This window comes from Lutra lutra, chromosome 1 (assembly GCF_902655055.1).
Source record: "Lutra lutra chromosome 1, mLutLut1.2, whole genome shotgun sequence".
Taxonomy (NCBI): domain Eukaryota; kingdom Metazoa; phylum Chordata; class Mammalia; order Carnivora; family Mustelidae; genus Lutra; species Lutra lutra.
This window is the reverse complement of record NC_062278.1, coordinates 118,157,936-118,175,262: the sequence shown is the minus strand read 5'-3', so window position 1 is coordinate 118,175,262 and position 17,327 is coordinate 118,157,936. Positions and strand designations below refer to the sequence as shown.

The 17,327-nt window shown below is 39.0% G+C and overlaps 1 protein-coding gene and 1 non-coding gene across 4 annotated transcripts in view; both read left to right on the top strand.

The window, feature by feature from the left end:
• ACAP2 (ArfGAP with coiled-coil, ankyrin repeat and PH domains 2) overlaps positions 1–17,327 on the top strand; it is a 161,442-nt gene that overhangs the window by 98,135 nt on the left and 45,980 nt on the right. For all 3 annotated transcript variants that reach the window (XM_047733587.1, XM_047733568.1, XM_047733578.1), the window contains one exon: positions 7,850–7,924. In XM_047733587.1, coding sequence (XP_047589543.1) covers positions 7,850–7,924 — 75 coding nt within the window. The remainder of the gene's footprint in view (positions 1–7,849; positions 7,925–17,327) is intronic.
• LOC125090289 (U1 spliceosomal RNA) lies at positions 9,271–9,436 on the top strand. The gene has a single exon (XR_007124273.1). It is a non-coding gene; the product is annotated as a U1 spliceosomal RNA (small nuclear RNA).

The window sequence follows — 17,327 nt, the reverse complement described above, 5'->3', positions numbered from 1 at the left end:
TTTAGGATTATTTGTTCCATTTCTTTGAAAAAAATGGATGGTACTTTGATAGGAATTGCATTAAATGTGTAGATTGCTTTAGGTAGCATAGACATTTTCACAATATTTATTCTTCCAATCCAGGAGCATGGAACATTTTTCCATTTCTTTGTGTCTTCCTCAATTTCTTTCATGAGTACTTTATAGTTTTCTGTGTATAGATTCTTAGCCTCTTTGGTTAGGTTTATTCCTAGGTATCTTATAGTTTTGGGTGCAATTGTAAATGGGATGGACTCCTTAATTTCTCTTTCTTCTGTCTTGTTGTTGGTGTAGAGAAATGCAACTGATTTCTGTGCATTGATTTTATATCCTGACACTTTACTGAATTCCTGTACAAGTTCTAGCAGTTTTGGAGTGGAGTCTTTTGGGTTTTCCACATATAGTATCATATCATCTGCGAAGAGTGATAATTTGACTTCTTTGCCGATTTGGATGCCTTTAATTTCCTTTTGTTGTCTGATTTGCTGAGGCTAGGACTTCTAGTACTATGTTGAATAGCAGTGGTGATAACGGACATCCCTGCCGTGTTCCTGACCTTAGCGGAAAAGCTTTCAGTTTTTCTCCATTGAGAATGATATTTGCGGTGGGTTTTTCATAGATGGCTTTGATAATATTGAGGTATGTGCCCTCTATCCCTACACTTTGAAGAGTTTTGATCAGGAAGGGATGCTGTACTTTGTCAAATGCTTTTTCAGCATCTATGGAGAGTATCATATGATTCTTGTTCTTTCTTTTATTAATGTGTTGTATCACATTGATTGATTTGCGGATGTTGAACCAACCTTGCAGCCCTGGAATAAATCCCATTTGCGGGGGCGCTTGGGTGGCTCAGTGGGTTGAGGCCTCTGCCTTCGGCTCGGGTCGTGGTCTCGGGGTCCTGGGATCGGGCCCCGCGTCAGGCTCTCTGCTTGGCGGGGAGCCTGCTTCCCCCTCTGTCTCTCTGCCTGTCTCTCTACTTACTTGTGATCTTTCTCTCTGTCAAATAAATAAATAAAATCTTTAAAAAAAATGTCCCACTTGGTCGTGGTGAATAATCCTTTTAATGTACTGTTGAATCCTATTGGCTAGTATTTTGGTGAGAATTTTTGCATCTGTGTTCATCAAGGATATTGGTCTGTAGTTCTCTTTTTTTTTTTTTAATTTATTTATTTGACAGATCACAAGCAGGCAGAGAGGCAGGCAGAGAGAGAGGAGGAAGCAGGCTCCCTGCTGAGCAGAGAGCCCGATGCGGGGCTCGATCCCAGGACTCTGAGATCATGACCCGAGCGAAGGCAGCGGCTTAACCCACTGAGCCACCCAGGTGCCCCTGTAGTTCTCTTTTTTGATGGGATCCTTATCTGGTTTTGGGATCAAGGTGATGCTGGCCTCATAAAATGAGCTTGGAAGTTTCCCTTCCATTTCTTTTTTTTGGAACAGTTTCAGGAGAATAGGAATTAGTTCTTCTTTAAATGTTTGGTAGAATTCCCCCGGGAAGCCATCTGGCCTCCCAGGAGTTATTTATTTTATAACTGGAAATTTGACCTTGTGATGACCCCCTTTACCCATTTTGTCTCACTCATCCCCCACCTCTGGCAAATTCTAGTCTGTTCTCTATATCTATGAATTTGATTTTTCATTTTTTTTTTTTTTTTTTAGATTCCACATGTGAGTGAAATCATGTGGTATTTGTCCTTCTCTGCTTGACTTATTTCACTTAGCATAATGCCTTCAGGGTCCATCTGTGTTGTTGCAAATGGCAAGATTTCCTTTGCTTTTTTTTTTTTTTTTAAGATTTTATTTTTATTTATTTGACAGACAGAGATCACAAGTAGGCAGAGAGGCAGGCGGAAACAGGCTTCCTGTGGAGCAGAGAGCCTGATGTGGGGCTTGATCTCAGGACCCTGAATTCATGACCTGAGCTGAAGGCAGAGGCTTAATCCACTGAGCCACCCAGGCGCCCTCCTTTGCTTTTTAAATGGCTGAATAATAGTTCCTTATGTATATATACACCATATTTTCTTATCTGTTCATTTATTGACGCTTAGGTTGTTTCTGTATCTTGGCTATTATAAATAATGCAGTTAACATGGGGATGTGGATATCTTTTCAAATTAGTGTCCTTGTTTATGTTGAACATATGTAGAAGGGGCATTGCTGGAACATATGGTAGTTCTGTTTTTAGTTTTTTGAGGAATCTCCATATTGTTTTCCATTGTGGCTGCACCAATTTATATTCCCACCACTCGTGCACTTTTCTCCACATCCTCGCCAACACTTGTGATTTCTTATCTTTTTGATGACAGGCATTCTGACAGGTAATATCTTGTTGTGGGTTTTAATTTGCATTTTCTTGAGGATTAGTGATGTTGAGCACCTTTTCATGTACCTTTTTGCTACCCGTTTTTCACATTTGGAGAAATGTCTCTTCAGATCCTCTGCCCATTTTTAAAACAGAATGTTTGGGTGTTTTGTTTTGTTTTGTTTTGTTTTAAGATTTTATTTATTTATTTGACAGACAGAGATCACAAGTAGGCAGAGAGGCAGGCAGAGGCGGAGCAGGGGGAAGCAGCCTCCCCGCTAAGCAGAAAGCCCAATGAGGGGCTTGATCCCAGGACTCCGAGATCATGACCTGAGCCGAAGGCAGAGGCTTTAACCCACTGAGCCACCCAGGCACCCCCTAAAGTTGTATGAGTTCTTTATATGGTATCTGATACATGATTTGCAAATATTTTCTGCCATTTGGTGGGTTGCCTTTTCATTTTGTTGATTGTTTCCATTGCAGAAGTTTTTTGGTCCCACTTGTTTATTTTTGGTTTTGTTGCCTTTGTTCTGATATCTGTACTTTTTTTTTTTAATAAAGATTTTATTTATTTATTTGACAGAGAGAGATCACAAGCAGGCAGAGAGGCAGGTAGAGAGAGAGGAGGAAGCAGGCTCCCTGCTGAGCAGAGAGCCCGATGCGGGGCTTGAGCCCAGGACCCTGAGATCATGACCTGAGCCGAAGGCAGCGGCTTAACCCACTGAGCCACCCAGGCGCCCCTGATATCTGTACTTTTAAAGAAGTTTAGCATGTTGGGAAAAAGAAAGAGATTTAGCATATTGGGGAATTTGAGATTTCATTTATTTAATGAAGAAGTTTGATGCTGTGGAATATTTATGTGTAGGTTAAATGTGTAACCAAAAAGAAGATTGAAGTTAAAAATATGTTATAGACAGTATATGAGGGTGTTGAAAGGAAAAATTAAAAACAAAGGGTCTGTTTTGTAGTACACATAGCTGGATTTATTTTTTCATTTCTTACATTTGGATAAAGGAAAGTCTATTGATTTTTCATTTGAGTTATACTCTTTTTTTATTTTCTAAAAACTGTATATTTTGCTATTTTGAATAATAAAACTTTAGAATCTTAAGCTTATGGAACTCTTGGTATCTTTTTTATTTTTTATATATATGCACATACGTGAATTATACATATATCACAGTCTTATATAGAAAGTTCATTATATTCAAATTATTTTTGATAACTAAGCAGAACTATATATTTGATTTATTCTGGGACATTCTTTTTTGTTGATTGGTGAGCTTTCTGGATTTAATAATACCAATTTTTAAGTGATTTTTTCCCCCCCCTGTATAGGTTCATATTACCTTTTGAGGACAGAGGATTAAGGTTGAAAAATAGAGTTTAGGGAAATGAGGAAAAGGGTAAGACTGTAAGAGAAGTGCATTCGTTGACCAAAAGTAAATATGGTGCATACACATGTGTGTACATGTGTGTGTTTGTTGGGATGGTTTGCAGGGCATATGCCATGAGTTACAGAGATACTGTTCCCTGACTCTGGAGAACCTAATCTATTAGAGGAGACCAACAAGTCACCAGACTAATACTCTGTGTGACCAGTGTTCTGTCTGGGTATATAAAATGAGAACTTTCTTGTTGGTGTGCGATACAAGGAAACCTTGAAATATTAGTAGCTTCAACAAGATGGAATTTTATTTCTCTACATAAAGTCAAAGGCATGGTATTATGGTCACTTGGTTTGCAGGGATGCAGGCTTACATTTTTTTTATTCTACTTCATGGTTCAAAGTGGCTGATCAAGCTTTAGTCACCATACCCACATTCTAGCTGACAGGAAAGAGGAAAGGGAGAAAGGTGCATTCTCTTTATGGGCGTATCCTGGAATTTATAGAGTCCACTTCTGTGTACATCCCAGTGTCATACTGGCTGCAAGGAAAGCTGGGAATTAAAAACTTAATGCCAGATAAGCATGTGACCTACTAGAATTTGAGTACCGTCTTGTTAAGAAAGAAAGAGAGAATGTTTATTGGGGGATAGCTGGCTGTCTTTACCATATAGCAGAGTTTCAAAGAGTTATAGGAACATACAGCTAGGACCTATAACCCAGACTTGGGAGGAAGGCAAGATCTTCCTAGGCTCTAGGCACTCCACACATTCTGTGAAGCATTATGTTGCACCCTCATCCTACATTAAATGTAATTTATAAACAAATGAATTGGATTGTAGTTGAGTAGTTTAAATAATTTCATACTTTAGACATTTATTAATTTTGGTTTTACAGTTTTCCCCTCTCAATTCTCACATAATTTTTCAGGTCCTTGAAAAGCATCTAAGCTCTGGTGCCTTTTGGAAAATATAGCCTGATTGGAGGTGGCCAGTTCAGACATCCTTTCAATAATTCAGTTATGAGATAACTGGATCTGGAACTAGGAACATGGCAATAGAGATAGAAACAAATAGACTTGAGGGATATTTAAGGAATAGCCAATTTGAAGGTAGAGGGACATGATGAGTTGAAGTTTAAATATGTTAAATTTTGATGATAGGACATCTAAATGGGTGTATCTGGAGCCTCCCCCCCCCAAAATGAGGTTAAAGGAGTCAATAGCATATAATTATTTATTGTAACCACAAGAATGGGTGAATTGACTCAGGAGAGTTAATAGGTATCCAAAATCATTTTAGTGTTTCCAAAGCTATTTTTGAAAAATGTGAGTGCTGGAATGGTATGCTTAAAGATTTTGATTTTGTAAGTTAATATCAAAGGCCACTAGTATAGAGTAAAAAGAGAGTCTGGCTTCAAACAGGGCCCTAAGAATGACATAGTTTTAAGAGGTGGTTAGGTAAGAGGATCTTCATTAAAACACAGATGAGAGAGGAGGTGGAAAACTGGGAAATGGTGTTCCCATGGGCCAAGGAGAGTGTTTCAAAAAGGAGAGGATAATTATCAATACAAATATTGGAAAGAGGGTCCAGTAAACCTAGGACTGAGAACTATGCATTGGGTTTAGCAGCAAGGAGATTATTTACCTTTGTGAGAGCAGAGGGTCTGAGTGGCAGAAGCTAAACTATAATGGGTAGATAAATACGAAATAGACCAGTGAAGAACAGGGAAGATTTATCCAGAAGTTGTGTTACAAAGGAAAGAGAGGGCTAGAAAGGAGTATGAGTTGGAGGAAGGTTTTATTTAAGGTAGTAGGATTTGCACAAATATATAAGCAGATGGAAATGGGAGAAATTAAAAAGTGGAGAGAGAAGTGATGATGTCTGATATGGTAGGAGTAGAGAGGATTCCAAACACAGGGGACTAGGGCACCTGGCTGGTTATAGGTGACTGTGAAACTCCTAATGTCCAGCACTAATAGAAGCATGGGCCATATTGTGCTATGCTCCATATTCTTCCTGATACAGTCCCAGTATGTAGGAGACAAGACTGTCAGTCTTCACATCTCCTCGGTTTGTACCTTCTCCAACCCTCCACCATCTTGAGACATTTTTTTCTTTATACTTCTGCCCCAACAGAGAGAAGTGAATTTTCACTCTTTTCTGCTGTAATAGTAGTGAGGTGGGATGTAGCAGAGGAATTTACTACCAGTCCAGCAGGCAGAAAACCATCACTTGCATTGCAGTACTAGTGTAGAAGGTACCTGCACACAAGTTTATAAATATTAGTTGAATCTTGGGGTCTGCCTGTACCTTACTTCAATCTGAATGGATAAAAAATACTTATATGCCATTCAATTAAAGGATATAAACTCATGGTATAATGGTTATTGACTCATTCAGTATAAGAAAATATTGAGGGCATTTTCCTAGTGCAGCATGTATGAGCATTACCCATTAAGTCAATGTTACATGTCACTAAGGCATGTATGCTTTGGATCTTCAAGGGTAGTAGTATAGTTGCCATCTAAATCAAATATTTATAATAGTGCTACATTTGTTTCAGGCTGTTTTCTTTTGGTTCTTTATTAATATTCAATGATAACTAAGATTCTGTGGCCAATTGTATACCTGCAACTAATATTATACTACGTGCTAACTATCTAGGATTTAAATAAAACCTTAAAAAAAATTTTTTTTTAAATTTATTTACTTGGGGGAGAGAGAGAGAGCACAAGCAGGGGGAGAGGAGAGAGAGAAGCAGATTCCCTGCTGAGCAGGGAGCCTGATGTGGGATTTGATCCCAGGACCCTGGGATCATGACCTGAGCCTTAACCAACTGAGCCACACAGGTGCCCCTAAAAAATTTTTTTTAATTAAGAAAAAAAAAAAAATTCTGTGGCCCAAATTATTCTCTGGTAGGGGAAAAAAAAACCCATCATTTGTAATAGAGAGTAAATAAAGGACCAAATGTTTTTTTTACAAAGGCTTTTTAAAATTTTGTTTTGTAAAGAATAGCAATGAAAACATTTATTCATTTAATACTTTATCTTTCTCCTTATTCCTATTGATATTTACATTTAAAATTTTTTTTTCATTTATCCCACATTAATCAGATAAAATGACATGCATCATAGTCTAGAAGAGTAGACTCATATAATTTATAACTAATTGTTTGTTATTCCAGCAAAGAGTAGTTCAAGGAGCCAGGGCATTTGTCATAGTATTGGGAAATCATCTTTTCTGTTAGAAAGGAACAAGAAAGAAATGAGAGTTACGATTTCATAAGTTTTTTGAGCTTTTAAAACAGAAGCTTAAACAATGGCAATTTTATACCCTGGCCTTACAAATGATTACTATTATTACTTTTAAAAATTTTTTATTTTATTTTTTAAAGATTTTGTTTATTTATTTGACAGACAGAGATCACAAGTAGGCAGAGAGGCAGGCAGAGAGGGGGCAGCAGGCTCCCTGCTGAGCAGAGAGCCCGATGTGGGGCTCCATCCCAGGACCCTGGGATCATGACCTGAGCCGAAGGCAGAGGCTTTAACCCACTGAGCCACCCAGGCGCCCCTAGAAAATTTTATTATTTAGCTCTCTCTTATCTGGTGAGTTGTTGTTTTTGTTTTTTGCCTTTTAGATTTGATTATAACATTAAGAAGCCAACTTGAAAACATGAAGCATTTTGAGTGATTGATTGGAAGTGTCTGTTCTGTTGAACTTAGGAGAGCTGGCCCCACACTACTGTAGCTGCTACTTTTTGCTAGTTGGGGAAAAAGTCACCAGGGTATATTCTTTCTGCCTTTGATTCTGACTACTGAAATTGCAGGAGTCAGCAGGCAACTTACGCTAGAGTTCTCTTCCTTATTCTAGGAGTTCATTTTATTACTGTTGTGCCCTTGACAAGGCCTCCTGTCATGTTTGTTTGGCACCACAACTGTTCTTAGAAATGTTTTTCCTGGAGGAGTTACAGACCTTCTTAAAAAGGATTTCATAGCAGAGGAAAAAGAGCTTCCATTTTAAAGTTGTAGTCAAAATGCCTTTTTAAGTAAACTTACATTGGCTGACTTACTGAGAGTATGTTTTAAAAAATGATCATACCTTTAATTTTTAAGTTGGCTAATTTTCTCCCTTATTGCCTTTATAGCTGGATCGACTGGTTGTGGATGCAGCAAAGGAGAAAAGAGAGATGGAGCAAAAACATTCTACCATTCAGCAAAAGGTACTTGACAAGAAAAGTTAAAGGAGAGTAATTCCCATTTTATAGAATTGTTCAATTACTGGTTTTAGCAAGATACTATTGTGTTGGAACAAATCCTTTAAGTTGCTATAGTAATTGAACTTGGTAGATAAATTCCTCCTTTTTTTGTGAAAAGTAAAGTATTTTTTAGATGATCAGGCAGTATTTGAAAGCCATTTTTTTTTTAAAGATTTTATTTATTTATTTGATAGAGATCACAAGTAGATAGAGAGGCAGGCAGAGAGAGGGGGGCGGGAGGCAGGCTCCATGCTGAGCACAGAGGCCGATGCGGGACTCAATCCCAGGACCCTGAGATCAGGACCTGAGCTGAAGGCAGAGGCTTTAACCCACTGAGCCACCCAGGTGCCTGAAAGCCATGTTTTTGAACCACTTTGCAAAAACATTAATCTCAAAAGATATTCTTTTAAAAGATTATTTATTATTTTTTTGAGAGAGAGAGGGAGAGAAAGGACATGAGCAGAGGGGAGGAACAAAGAGAGATGGAGAAGCAGACTCCCTACTGAGCAGGGCTCCATCCCAGGACTATAAGATTATGACTTGAGCCAAAGGCAGATGCTTAACCAACTGAGCCACACAGGCACCCCAATCTCATAGGATCTTAGCTAATTAAAAAATGACCCTTATACCCTAAACTGTTACTTAGAGTTTCAGTTAGGATATCACCAAACCCTGTAAAGCATGTGAGTAAGAGGGGGTAGGGTTTGGGTTGGGGGGGGCAAGCAGAGGGGGTGGTGGAGAACATCTTTGCATCAATGTGGTTGTGTAGTATAGTGGACTTAACAGCTATAGTTACTCTAAGGCAGCCCTTGCCCTCTCTCATGTGATAATGGCATTTCACATGCATTTCTTGTTAATATGCCCAAGCTTAGCTAAACAATTTGAAAAATGTATTTTTATTTTTTATTTTTTTTTATTTTTTATTTTTTTTTAAAGATTTTATTTATTTATTTGACAGAGAGAAATCACAAGTAGGCAGAGAGGTAGGCAGAGAGAGGAGGAAGCAGGCTCCCTGCTGAGCAGAAAGCCCGATGTGGGGCTTGAACCCAGGACCTGGGATCATGACCTGAGCCGAAGGCAGCGGCTTAACCTACTGAGCCACCCAGGCGCCCGAAAAATGTATTTTTAAAATAAAAATTTAATCTGACACATTTTTATTTTTGTGTGTGAAGAGCTTTGAATACAACTAACGTGGAACTCAACCTAATAATATATTGTTTTACATAGTGATATTTTTGGGTGGTAATCTGAAAATAAAAGGAGAGAATTGGAGGTTGAATCTAATAAAAGTATGTGACAAGATGTCTTCTGTACTTACCTGTCAGGGGAGGAGATATCATGATCACAAAAGTGGTTTTCCCAGGGTGAGGCTTATCCATTGACTCCAAATGTGCTGACTCTTAGAATTTCCCCAAATGTGGGAAACGTGACTGCATAATTTGTAATAGTGGGGCACCTTATTCATGTGTTCCCCTAAAAAAAAAAATGCCTTCTAGCATTGCATTAAGAAATCTGTTCCTGTGGTACTAACCAGTCAGATCAACTTTCATTATGGTTTTGTTAGAATTTAAAATACCTGTGAACTAGCCTGGCATAAAAGATGTCAGTAGAAAAAAAATTCAAGTGAAGTCAGTAATACAAGTAAGGAAAATTTTATTGATGGTGGGCTATTAATATCCAAAGAGAAACATTATTTATTAAGGGAAAGATTTTCTACTGGATCATCTTTAATTTAGTTATTTCCAGTTATAGTTAGGTAAGACTAACTCCCTGTTTTGTTTAAAGTTAAAGTTAGACTCATTTTTGGTTGGGTAACTCATGTTAATGACATTACCATGGAAAGACTTAAAAATTGGGACCAGTCATTTCTAATTAAAATGAGAGATTGTGTTATTTTTAGAAACTTGTGACTGTTTGCTTAAACTGAATTAATGAATATTAGGTATCTTTTAATATCTTTCCCTGTTGTATATACAGCTCAGTGTTTTACTGAAGATCCAAAAGTAGTAGATTATTAAATCTAAGATTAACTTACTTGATTTTAAATAAGTCAGTTACTGCTGTATAGAAAGTAATGCTATTTTTTGCTTTTTTTTTTTGCCCTTAAATGCTGACATAAGGCTGCATTACAGGTAAAAAAAAAAATAAATAAATAAATAAATAAGAAAAAAAAAGAAAAGAAAATGTTTTGGTCACATAAAAATTAAGGGAAAGTATGTCTAATGTGCCTAATGTAATTATTTACATTTTTCATGAATTGAAATTGATCAACTAAAGAAACAATGATGCTATGCACACTCATGTACATGCCTTTTGGATATGTGTATATATTTTTGGGTAGATTTATATCTAGGAGTAAAACTGCTGGTTCAGAGGGTATATATATGTTCAGTATTAGTAGATAATGCTATATTACGTTTCAGAATGATACTACCATTCCTGATAGACAGCACTGTGTGTGAGTTCTCAGTGTTCCTTGCCACCTGAGGGTATTGTGAGAGTTTTTAATTTTTGCTAATTTTGGTGGGTAGGTACTGATATCTCTTTGTGGTTTTAATTTATGCTTTAGTTACTAATTAGCTCTAGTACCTTTTCTTCTGCCTTTTGGTCATTTGGATATTCTGTTTGTCAAATGTCTGCTAGTTTTTCTTCCATTTTTCCATCAGGTTGCCTAACTGTTGATAAGATTCTTCATATCATCTGCGTATAAGCCTTTTTGGGGGGATATATGTGTTTTTAATTTTCACATAGTTTTTTATTTATTTATTTATTTACTTATTTATTTGACAGAGAGAAATCACAAGTAGGCAGAGAGGCAGGCAGAGAGAGAGGAGGAAGCAGGCTCCCTGCCAAGCAGAAAGCCCGATGTGGGGCTCGAACCCAGGACCTGGGATCATGACCTGAGCCGAAGGCAGCGGCCCAACCCACTGAGCCACCCAGGCGCCCCCCCCCTTTTTTTTTTTAAAGATTTTATTTACTTATTTGATAGATAGAGATCACAAGTAGGCAAAGAGGAGAGAGGAGGAAGCAGGCTCCCTGCTGATCAGAGAGCCCGATGTGGGGAGAGATCCAGGACCCTGAGATCAGGACCTGAGCTGAAGGCAGAGGCTTTAACCCACTGAGCCACCCAGGCGCCCCATTTTTTTCTTTTTTTAAATGTCTTATGTGTTTGGTACTTTTTGTGTCTTATTTAGTAAGTCCTTCTTATCCCAAGATCATGAAGATGTATCTCTTGTATAATCTTCTGAGTATTTATAGATTTACCTTTTTATGTTTAGACCTTAAATCCATCTGTAATTGGGTGATTGTGTATGGTGTGAGGTAGAGATTCAGTTTCCTTGTACTCTTTTTTTTTTGTTGGATAAGATCATTTTTTTTTAATTTAAATTTTATTTTTTATAAACATATATTTTTATCCCCAGGGGTACAGGTCTGCGAATCGCCAGGTTTACACACTTCACAGCACTCACCATAGCACATACCCTCCCCAATATCCATAACCCCACCCCCCCTCTCCCAACCCCCTCCCCCCATCAACCCTCAGTTTGTTTTGTGAGATTAAGAGTCACTTATGGTTTGTCTCCCTCCCAATCCCATCTTGTTACATTTATTCTTCTCCTACCCCCTTAACCCCCCATGTTGCATCTCCTCTCCCTCATATCAGGGAGATCATATGATAGTTGTCTTTCTCCGATTGACTTATTTCGCTAAGCATGATACCCTCTAGTTCCATCCACGTCGTCGCAAATGGCAAGATTTCATTTCTTTTGATGGCTGCATAGTATTCCATTGTGTATATATACCACATCTTCTTTATCCATTCGTCTGATGATGGACATCTAGGTTCTTTCCATAGTTTGGCTATTGTAGACATTGCTGCTATAAACATTCGGGTGCACGTGCCCCTTCGGATCACTACGTTTGTATCTTTAGGGTAAATACCCAGCAGTGCAATTGCTGGGTCATAGGGTAGTTCTATTTTCAACATTTTGAGGAACCTCCATGCTGTTTTCCAGAGTGGTTGCACCAACTTGCATTCCCACCAACAGTGTAGGAGGGTTCCCCTTTCTCCGCATCCTCGCCAGCATCTGTCATTTCCTGACTTGTTAATTTTAGCCATTCTGACTGGTGTGAGGTGATATCTCATTGTGGTTTTGATTTGTATTTCCCTGATGCCGAGTGATATGGAGCACTTTTTCATGTGTCTGTTGGCCATCTGGATGTCTTCTTTGCAGAAATGTCTGTTCGTGTCCTCTGCCCATTTCTTGATTGGATTATTTGTTCTTTGGGTGTTGAGTTTGCTAAGTTCTTTATAGATTTTGGACACTAGCCCTTTATCTGATATGTCATTTGCAAATATCTTCTCCCATTCTGTCAGTTGTCTTTTGGTTTTGTTAACTGTTTCCTTTGCTGTGCAAAAGCTTTTGATCTTGATAAAATCCCAATAGTTCATTTTTGCCCTTGCTTCCCTTGCCTTTGGTGATGTTCCTAGGAAGATGTTGCTGCGGCTGAGGTCGAAGAGGTTGCTGCCTGTGTTCTCCTCAAGGATTTTGATGGATTCCTTTCTCACATTGAGATCCTTCATCCATTTTGAGTCTATTTTCGTGTGTGGTGTAAGGAAATGATCCAATTTCATTTTTCTGCATGTGGCTGTCCAATTTTCCCAACACCATTTATTGAAGAGGCTGTCTTTTTTCCATTGGACATTCTTTCCTGCTTTGTCAAAGATGAGTTGACCATAGAGTTGAGGGTCTATTTCTGGGCTCTCTATTCTGTTCCATTGATCTATGTGTCTGTTTTTGTGCCAGTACCATGCTGTCTTGATGATGACAGCTTTGTAATAGAGCTTGAAGTCCGGAATTGTGATGCCACCGACTTTGGCTTTCTTTTTCAATATTCCTTTGGCTATTCGAGGTCTTTTCTGGTTCCATATAAATTTTAGGATTATTTGTTCCATTTCTTTGAAAAAAATGGATGGTACTTTGATAGGAATTGCATTAAATGTGTAGATTGCTTTAGGTAGCATAGACATTTTCACAATATTTATTCTTCCAATCCAGGAGCATGGAACATTTTTCCATTTCTTTGTGTCTTCCTCAATTTCTTTCATGAGTACTTTATAGTTTTCTGTGTATAGATTCTTAGCCTCTTTGGTTAGGTTTATTCCTAGGTATCTTATAGTTTGGGTGCAATTGTAAATGGGATGGACTCCTTAATTTCTCTTTCTTCTGTCTTGTTGTTGGTGTAGAGAAATGCAACTGATTTCTGTGCATTGATTTTATATCCTGACACTTTACTGAATTCCTGTACAAGTTCTAGCAGTTTTGGAGTGGAGCCTTTTGGGTTTTCCACATATAGTATCATATAATCTGCGAAGAGTGATAGTTTGACTTCTTCTTTGCTGATTTGGATGCCTTTAATTTCCTTTTGTTGTCTGATTGCTGAGGCTAGGACTTCTAGTACTATGTTGAATAGCAGTGGTGATAACGGACATCCCTGCTGTGTTCCTGACCTTAGCGGAAAAGCTTTCAGTTTTTCTCCATTGAGAATGATATTTGCGGTGGGTTTTTCATAGATGGCTTTGATAATATTGAGGTATGTGCCCTCTATCCCTACACTTTGAAGAGTTTTGATCAGGAAGGGATGCTGTACTTTGTCAAATGCTTTTTCAGCATCTATGGAGAGTATCATATGATTCTTGTTCTTTCTTTTATATTAATGTGTTGTATCACATTGATTGATTTGCGGATGTTGAACCAACCTTGCAGCCCTGGAATAAATTCCACTTGGTCGTGGTGAATAATCCTTTTAATGTACTGTTGAATCCTATTGGCTAGTATTTTGGCGAGAATTTTTGCATCTGTGTTCATCAAGGATATTGGTCTGTAGTTCTCTTTTTTGATGGGATCCTTGTCTGGTTTTGGGATCAAGGTGATGCTGGCCTCATAAAATGAGTTTGGAAGTTTTCCTTCTATTTCTATTTTTTGGAACAGTTTCAGGAGAATAGGAATTAGTTCTTCTTTAAATGTTTGGTAGAATTCCCCCGGGAAGCCATCTGGCCCTGGGCTTTTGTTTGTTTGGAGATTTTTGATGACTGTTTCAATCTCCTTACTGGTTATGGGTCTGTTCAGGCTTTCCATTTCTTCCTGGTTCAGTTCTGGTAGTTTATATGTCTCTAGGAATGCATCCATTTCTTCCAGATTGTCAAATTTGTTGGCGTAGAGTTGCTCTAGTATGTTCTTATAATTGTCTGTATTTCTTTGGTGTTCGTTGTGATCTCTCTTCTTTCATTCATGATTTTATTTATTTGGGTCCTCTCTCTTTTCTTTTTGATAAGTCTGGCCAGGGGTTTATCAATCTTATTAATTCTTTCAAAGAACCAGCTCCTAGTTTCGTTGATTTGTTCTATTGTTTTTTTGGTTTCTATTTCATTGATTTCTGCTCTGATCTTTATGATTTCTCTTCTCCTGCTGTGTTTAGGGTTTCTTTCTTGTTCTTTCTCCAGCTCCTTTAGGTGTAGGGTTAGGTTGTGTACCTGAGACCTTTCTTGTTTCTTGAGAAAGGCTTGTACCGCTATATATTTTCCTCTCAGGACTGCCTTTGTTGTGTCCCACAGATTCTGAACCGTTGTGTTTTCATTATCATTTATTTCCATAAATTTTTTCAATTCTTCTTTAATTTCCTGGTTGACCCATTCATTCTTTAGAAGGATGCTGTTTAGTCTCCATGTATTTGGGTTCTTTCCAAATTTCCTCTTGTGATTGAGTTCTAGCTTTAGAGCCTTGTGGTCTGAAAATATGCAGGGAATGATCCCAATCTTTTGATACCGGTTGAAGTTAAAAAAATTTAGCAGAAGAAGAGAAAAAAAATTGAAAAAGAAAAAAAAATTAAATTAACTGCAAGGCTAAAGAATCATGGGGAGAAAGCCATGAGTTCCGTGCTTTGCTTTCTTCTCCTCTGGAATTCCACCGCTCTCCTTGGTATTGAAACTGCACTCCTTGGTAGGTGAACTTGTTCCTGGCTGGGTTTCTCGTTGATCTTCTGGGGGAGGGGCCTGTTGTAGTGATTCTCAATTGTGTTTGCCCCAGGCGGAGTTGCACCGCCCTTACCCGGGGCCGGGCTGAGTAATCTGCTCGGGTTTGCTGGGTTTGCTTTCTGGAGCTTTTGTTCCCTGAGCGCTTTCCGTAGAGTTCTGGAAGACGGGAATGAAGATGGCGGCCTCCCGGTGTCCGGCCGGGAGGAGCCAAGAGCCCGGGGCCCCACTCCTCAGTGCGCCCTCAGAGAACGGCGCCCAATTACTCCCGTCACCCTGTCCTCTGGCCACGCTCCGAGCTGACCGAGCCTGCGACCGGTTCAAGGTAACCCCGAGTTTAGAGCTTACTCCTCGGCTCTGTCTCTGTAGCCGGCTTCCCTGTTCTAATACCGGTAAGCTCTGCGACACTCAGACACCCCCCATCCTTCTGTGACCCTGTGGGACCTGAGGCCACGCTGACCCCGCCTGGGCTTCACCCCAGTTAAGCCTCTGGAGCGATGTCCCTCAGCGGAACAGACTTTTAAAAGTCCTGATTTTGTGCTCCGTTGCTCCGCTGCTCGCCGGGAGCCGGCCCCTCCCCCCGCGGTCTATCTTCCCTTCGCTTTGGATTCACTTCTCCGCCAGTCCTACCTTTCAGATAGTGGTTGATTTTCTGTTTCTAGAATTGCTGTTGTTCTCTTCAATCTCCCCTTGGATTTGGAGGTGTTTGCAATCTTTAGATAAGCTATTTAGCTGATCTCCCGCTACCTGAAGTAGTCTCAGCCTGCTACTTCTCCGCCATCTTGACTCCTCCCCCGCTCCTTGTATTCTTATACTGGTATCTAGATGACTCAGAATCAGTTACTAAAAATGTGTTCTTTCCTACTACTCTGTTATACCTTCTGATTTACATCATGTTTGCATAAATGTGAAGTCTGTTTCAGACTTTCAGTTCTTTTCATTGGCCTTTTGTCTTAATTGTGCCAATACTATGCTGCTTTAATTATTTTAGCTTTATAGTGTATCTTGATATATGACAAAGCAAAGCCTCTTAGGTTCTCTGCTTCAAAAGTGAATTGCCTAAATTTTCCATTCTGATATAAATTTCAGGAGCAGACTTTCAGGTTGCATACAAATAGCTTTTGGGATTTTGATTGATTTCATTGGATCTGCGAATCAATATGGGGAATAATTCTTATCTTTATTTTACAATGTCTTCTAATCTAAGAGCTTGAAATATTTATTTCTTTAAATTTTCTTTAAGGTACTTTATAAGCTTGATATTTTCTTCTACATATTTTGTTAAACTTATTCCTAGATAGCTATATTGCAAATGCTATTGTAAATGTTGTCTTTTAAAATTTTCTTCTCTCGGGGCGCCTGGGTGGCTCAGTGGGTTAAGCCGCTGCCTTTGGCTCAGGTCATGATCTCAGAGTACTGGGATCGAGCCCCGCATCGGGCTCTCTGCTCAGCAGGGATCCTGCTTCCTCCTCTCTCTCTGCCTGCCTCTGCCTGCTTGTGATCTCTGTTTGTCAAATAAATAAATAAAATCTTTAAAAAAAAATAAAATTTTCTTCTCTCACTGTTTACTTTTATTTTTTTAAGATTTTATTTATTTATTTGACAGAGAGAGACAGGAAGAGAGGAACACAAGCAGGGGGAGTGGGAGAGGGAGAAGCAGGCTTCCTGTTGAGCAGGGAGCCTATGCAGGGCTCGATCTCAGGACCCTGGGATCATGACCTGAGCCGAAGGCAGATGCTTAACCAACTGTGCCACCCAGACCCCCTTCACTGTTTACTTTTATTACATATTAGAGTAAAATTGATTTTTCTGTATTAACTTTGAAACCAGTTTTCTTGTTGTGCTCTCTTTAATGCTAATTTATCTCTGGGTTCTTTTGGATTTTTTTTTTTTAAGATTTTATTTATTTATTTGACAGACAGAAATCACAAGTAGGCAGAGAGGCAGGCAGAGAAAGAGGAGGAAGCAGGCTTCCTGCCAAGCAGAGATCCCTATGTGGGGCTTGATCCCAGGACCTTGGGATCATGACCTGAGCTGAAGGCAGAGGCTTTAACCCGCTGAGCCACCCAGGCGCCCCTTTTTGGATGTTTTTTGTACAAACTCATAACATCTGCAAATAATAGTTTCTTCCTTTCTGATCCCAATTCTTTCCTTCTTGTTTATTTTGTTGGCTAGGACTTCTTCTTCTTCTTCTTCTTCTTTTTTTTAAAAGATTTTATTTATTTATTTGACGGAGAGATAGCATAAGTAGGCAGAGCAGCAGGGAGAGGGAGAAGCAGGCTCTCTGCTGAGTAGGGCTTGGAACATGACCTGAGCCAAAGGCAGCTGCTTAAC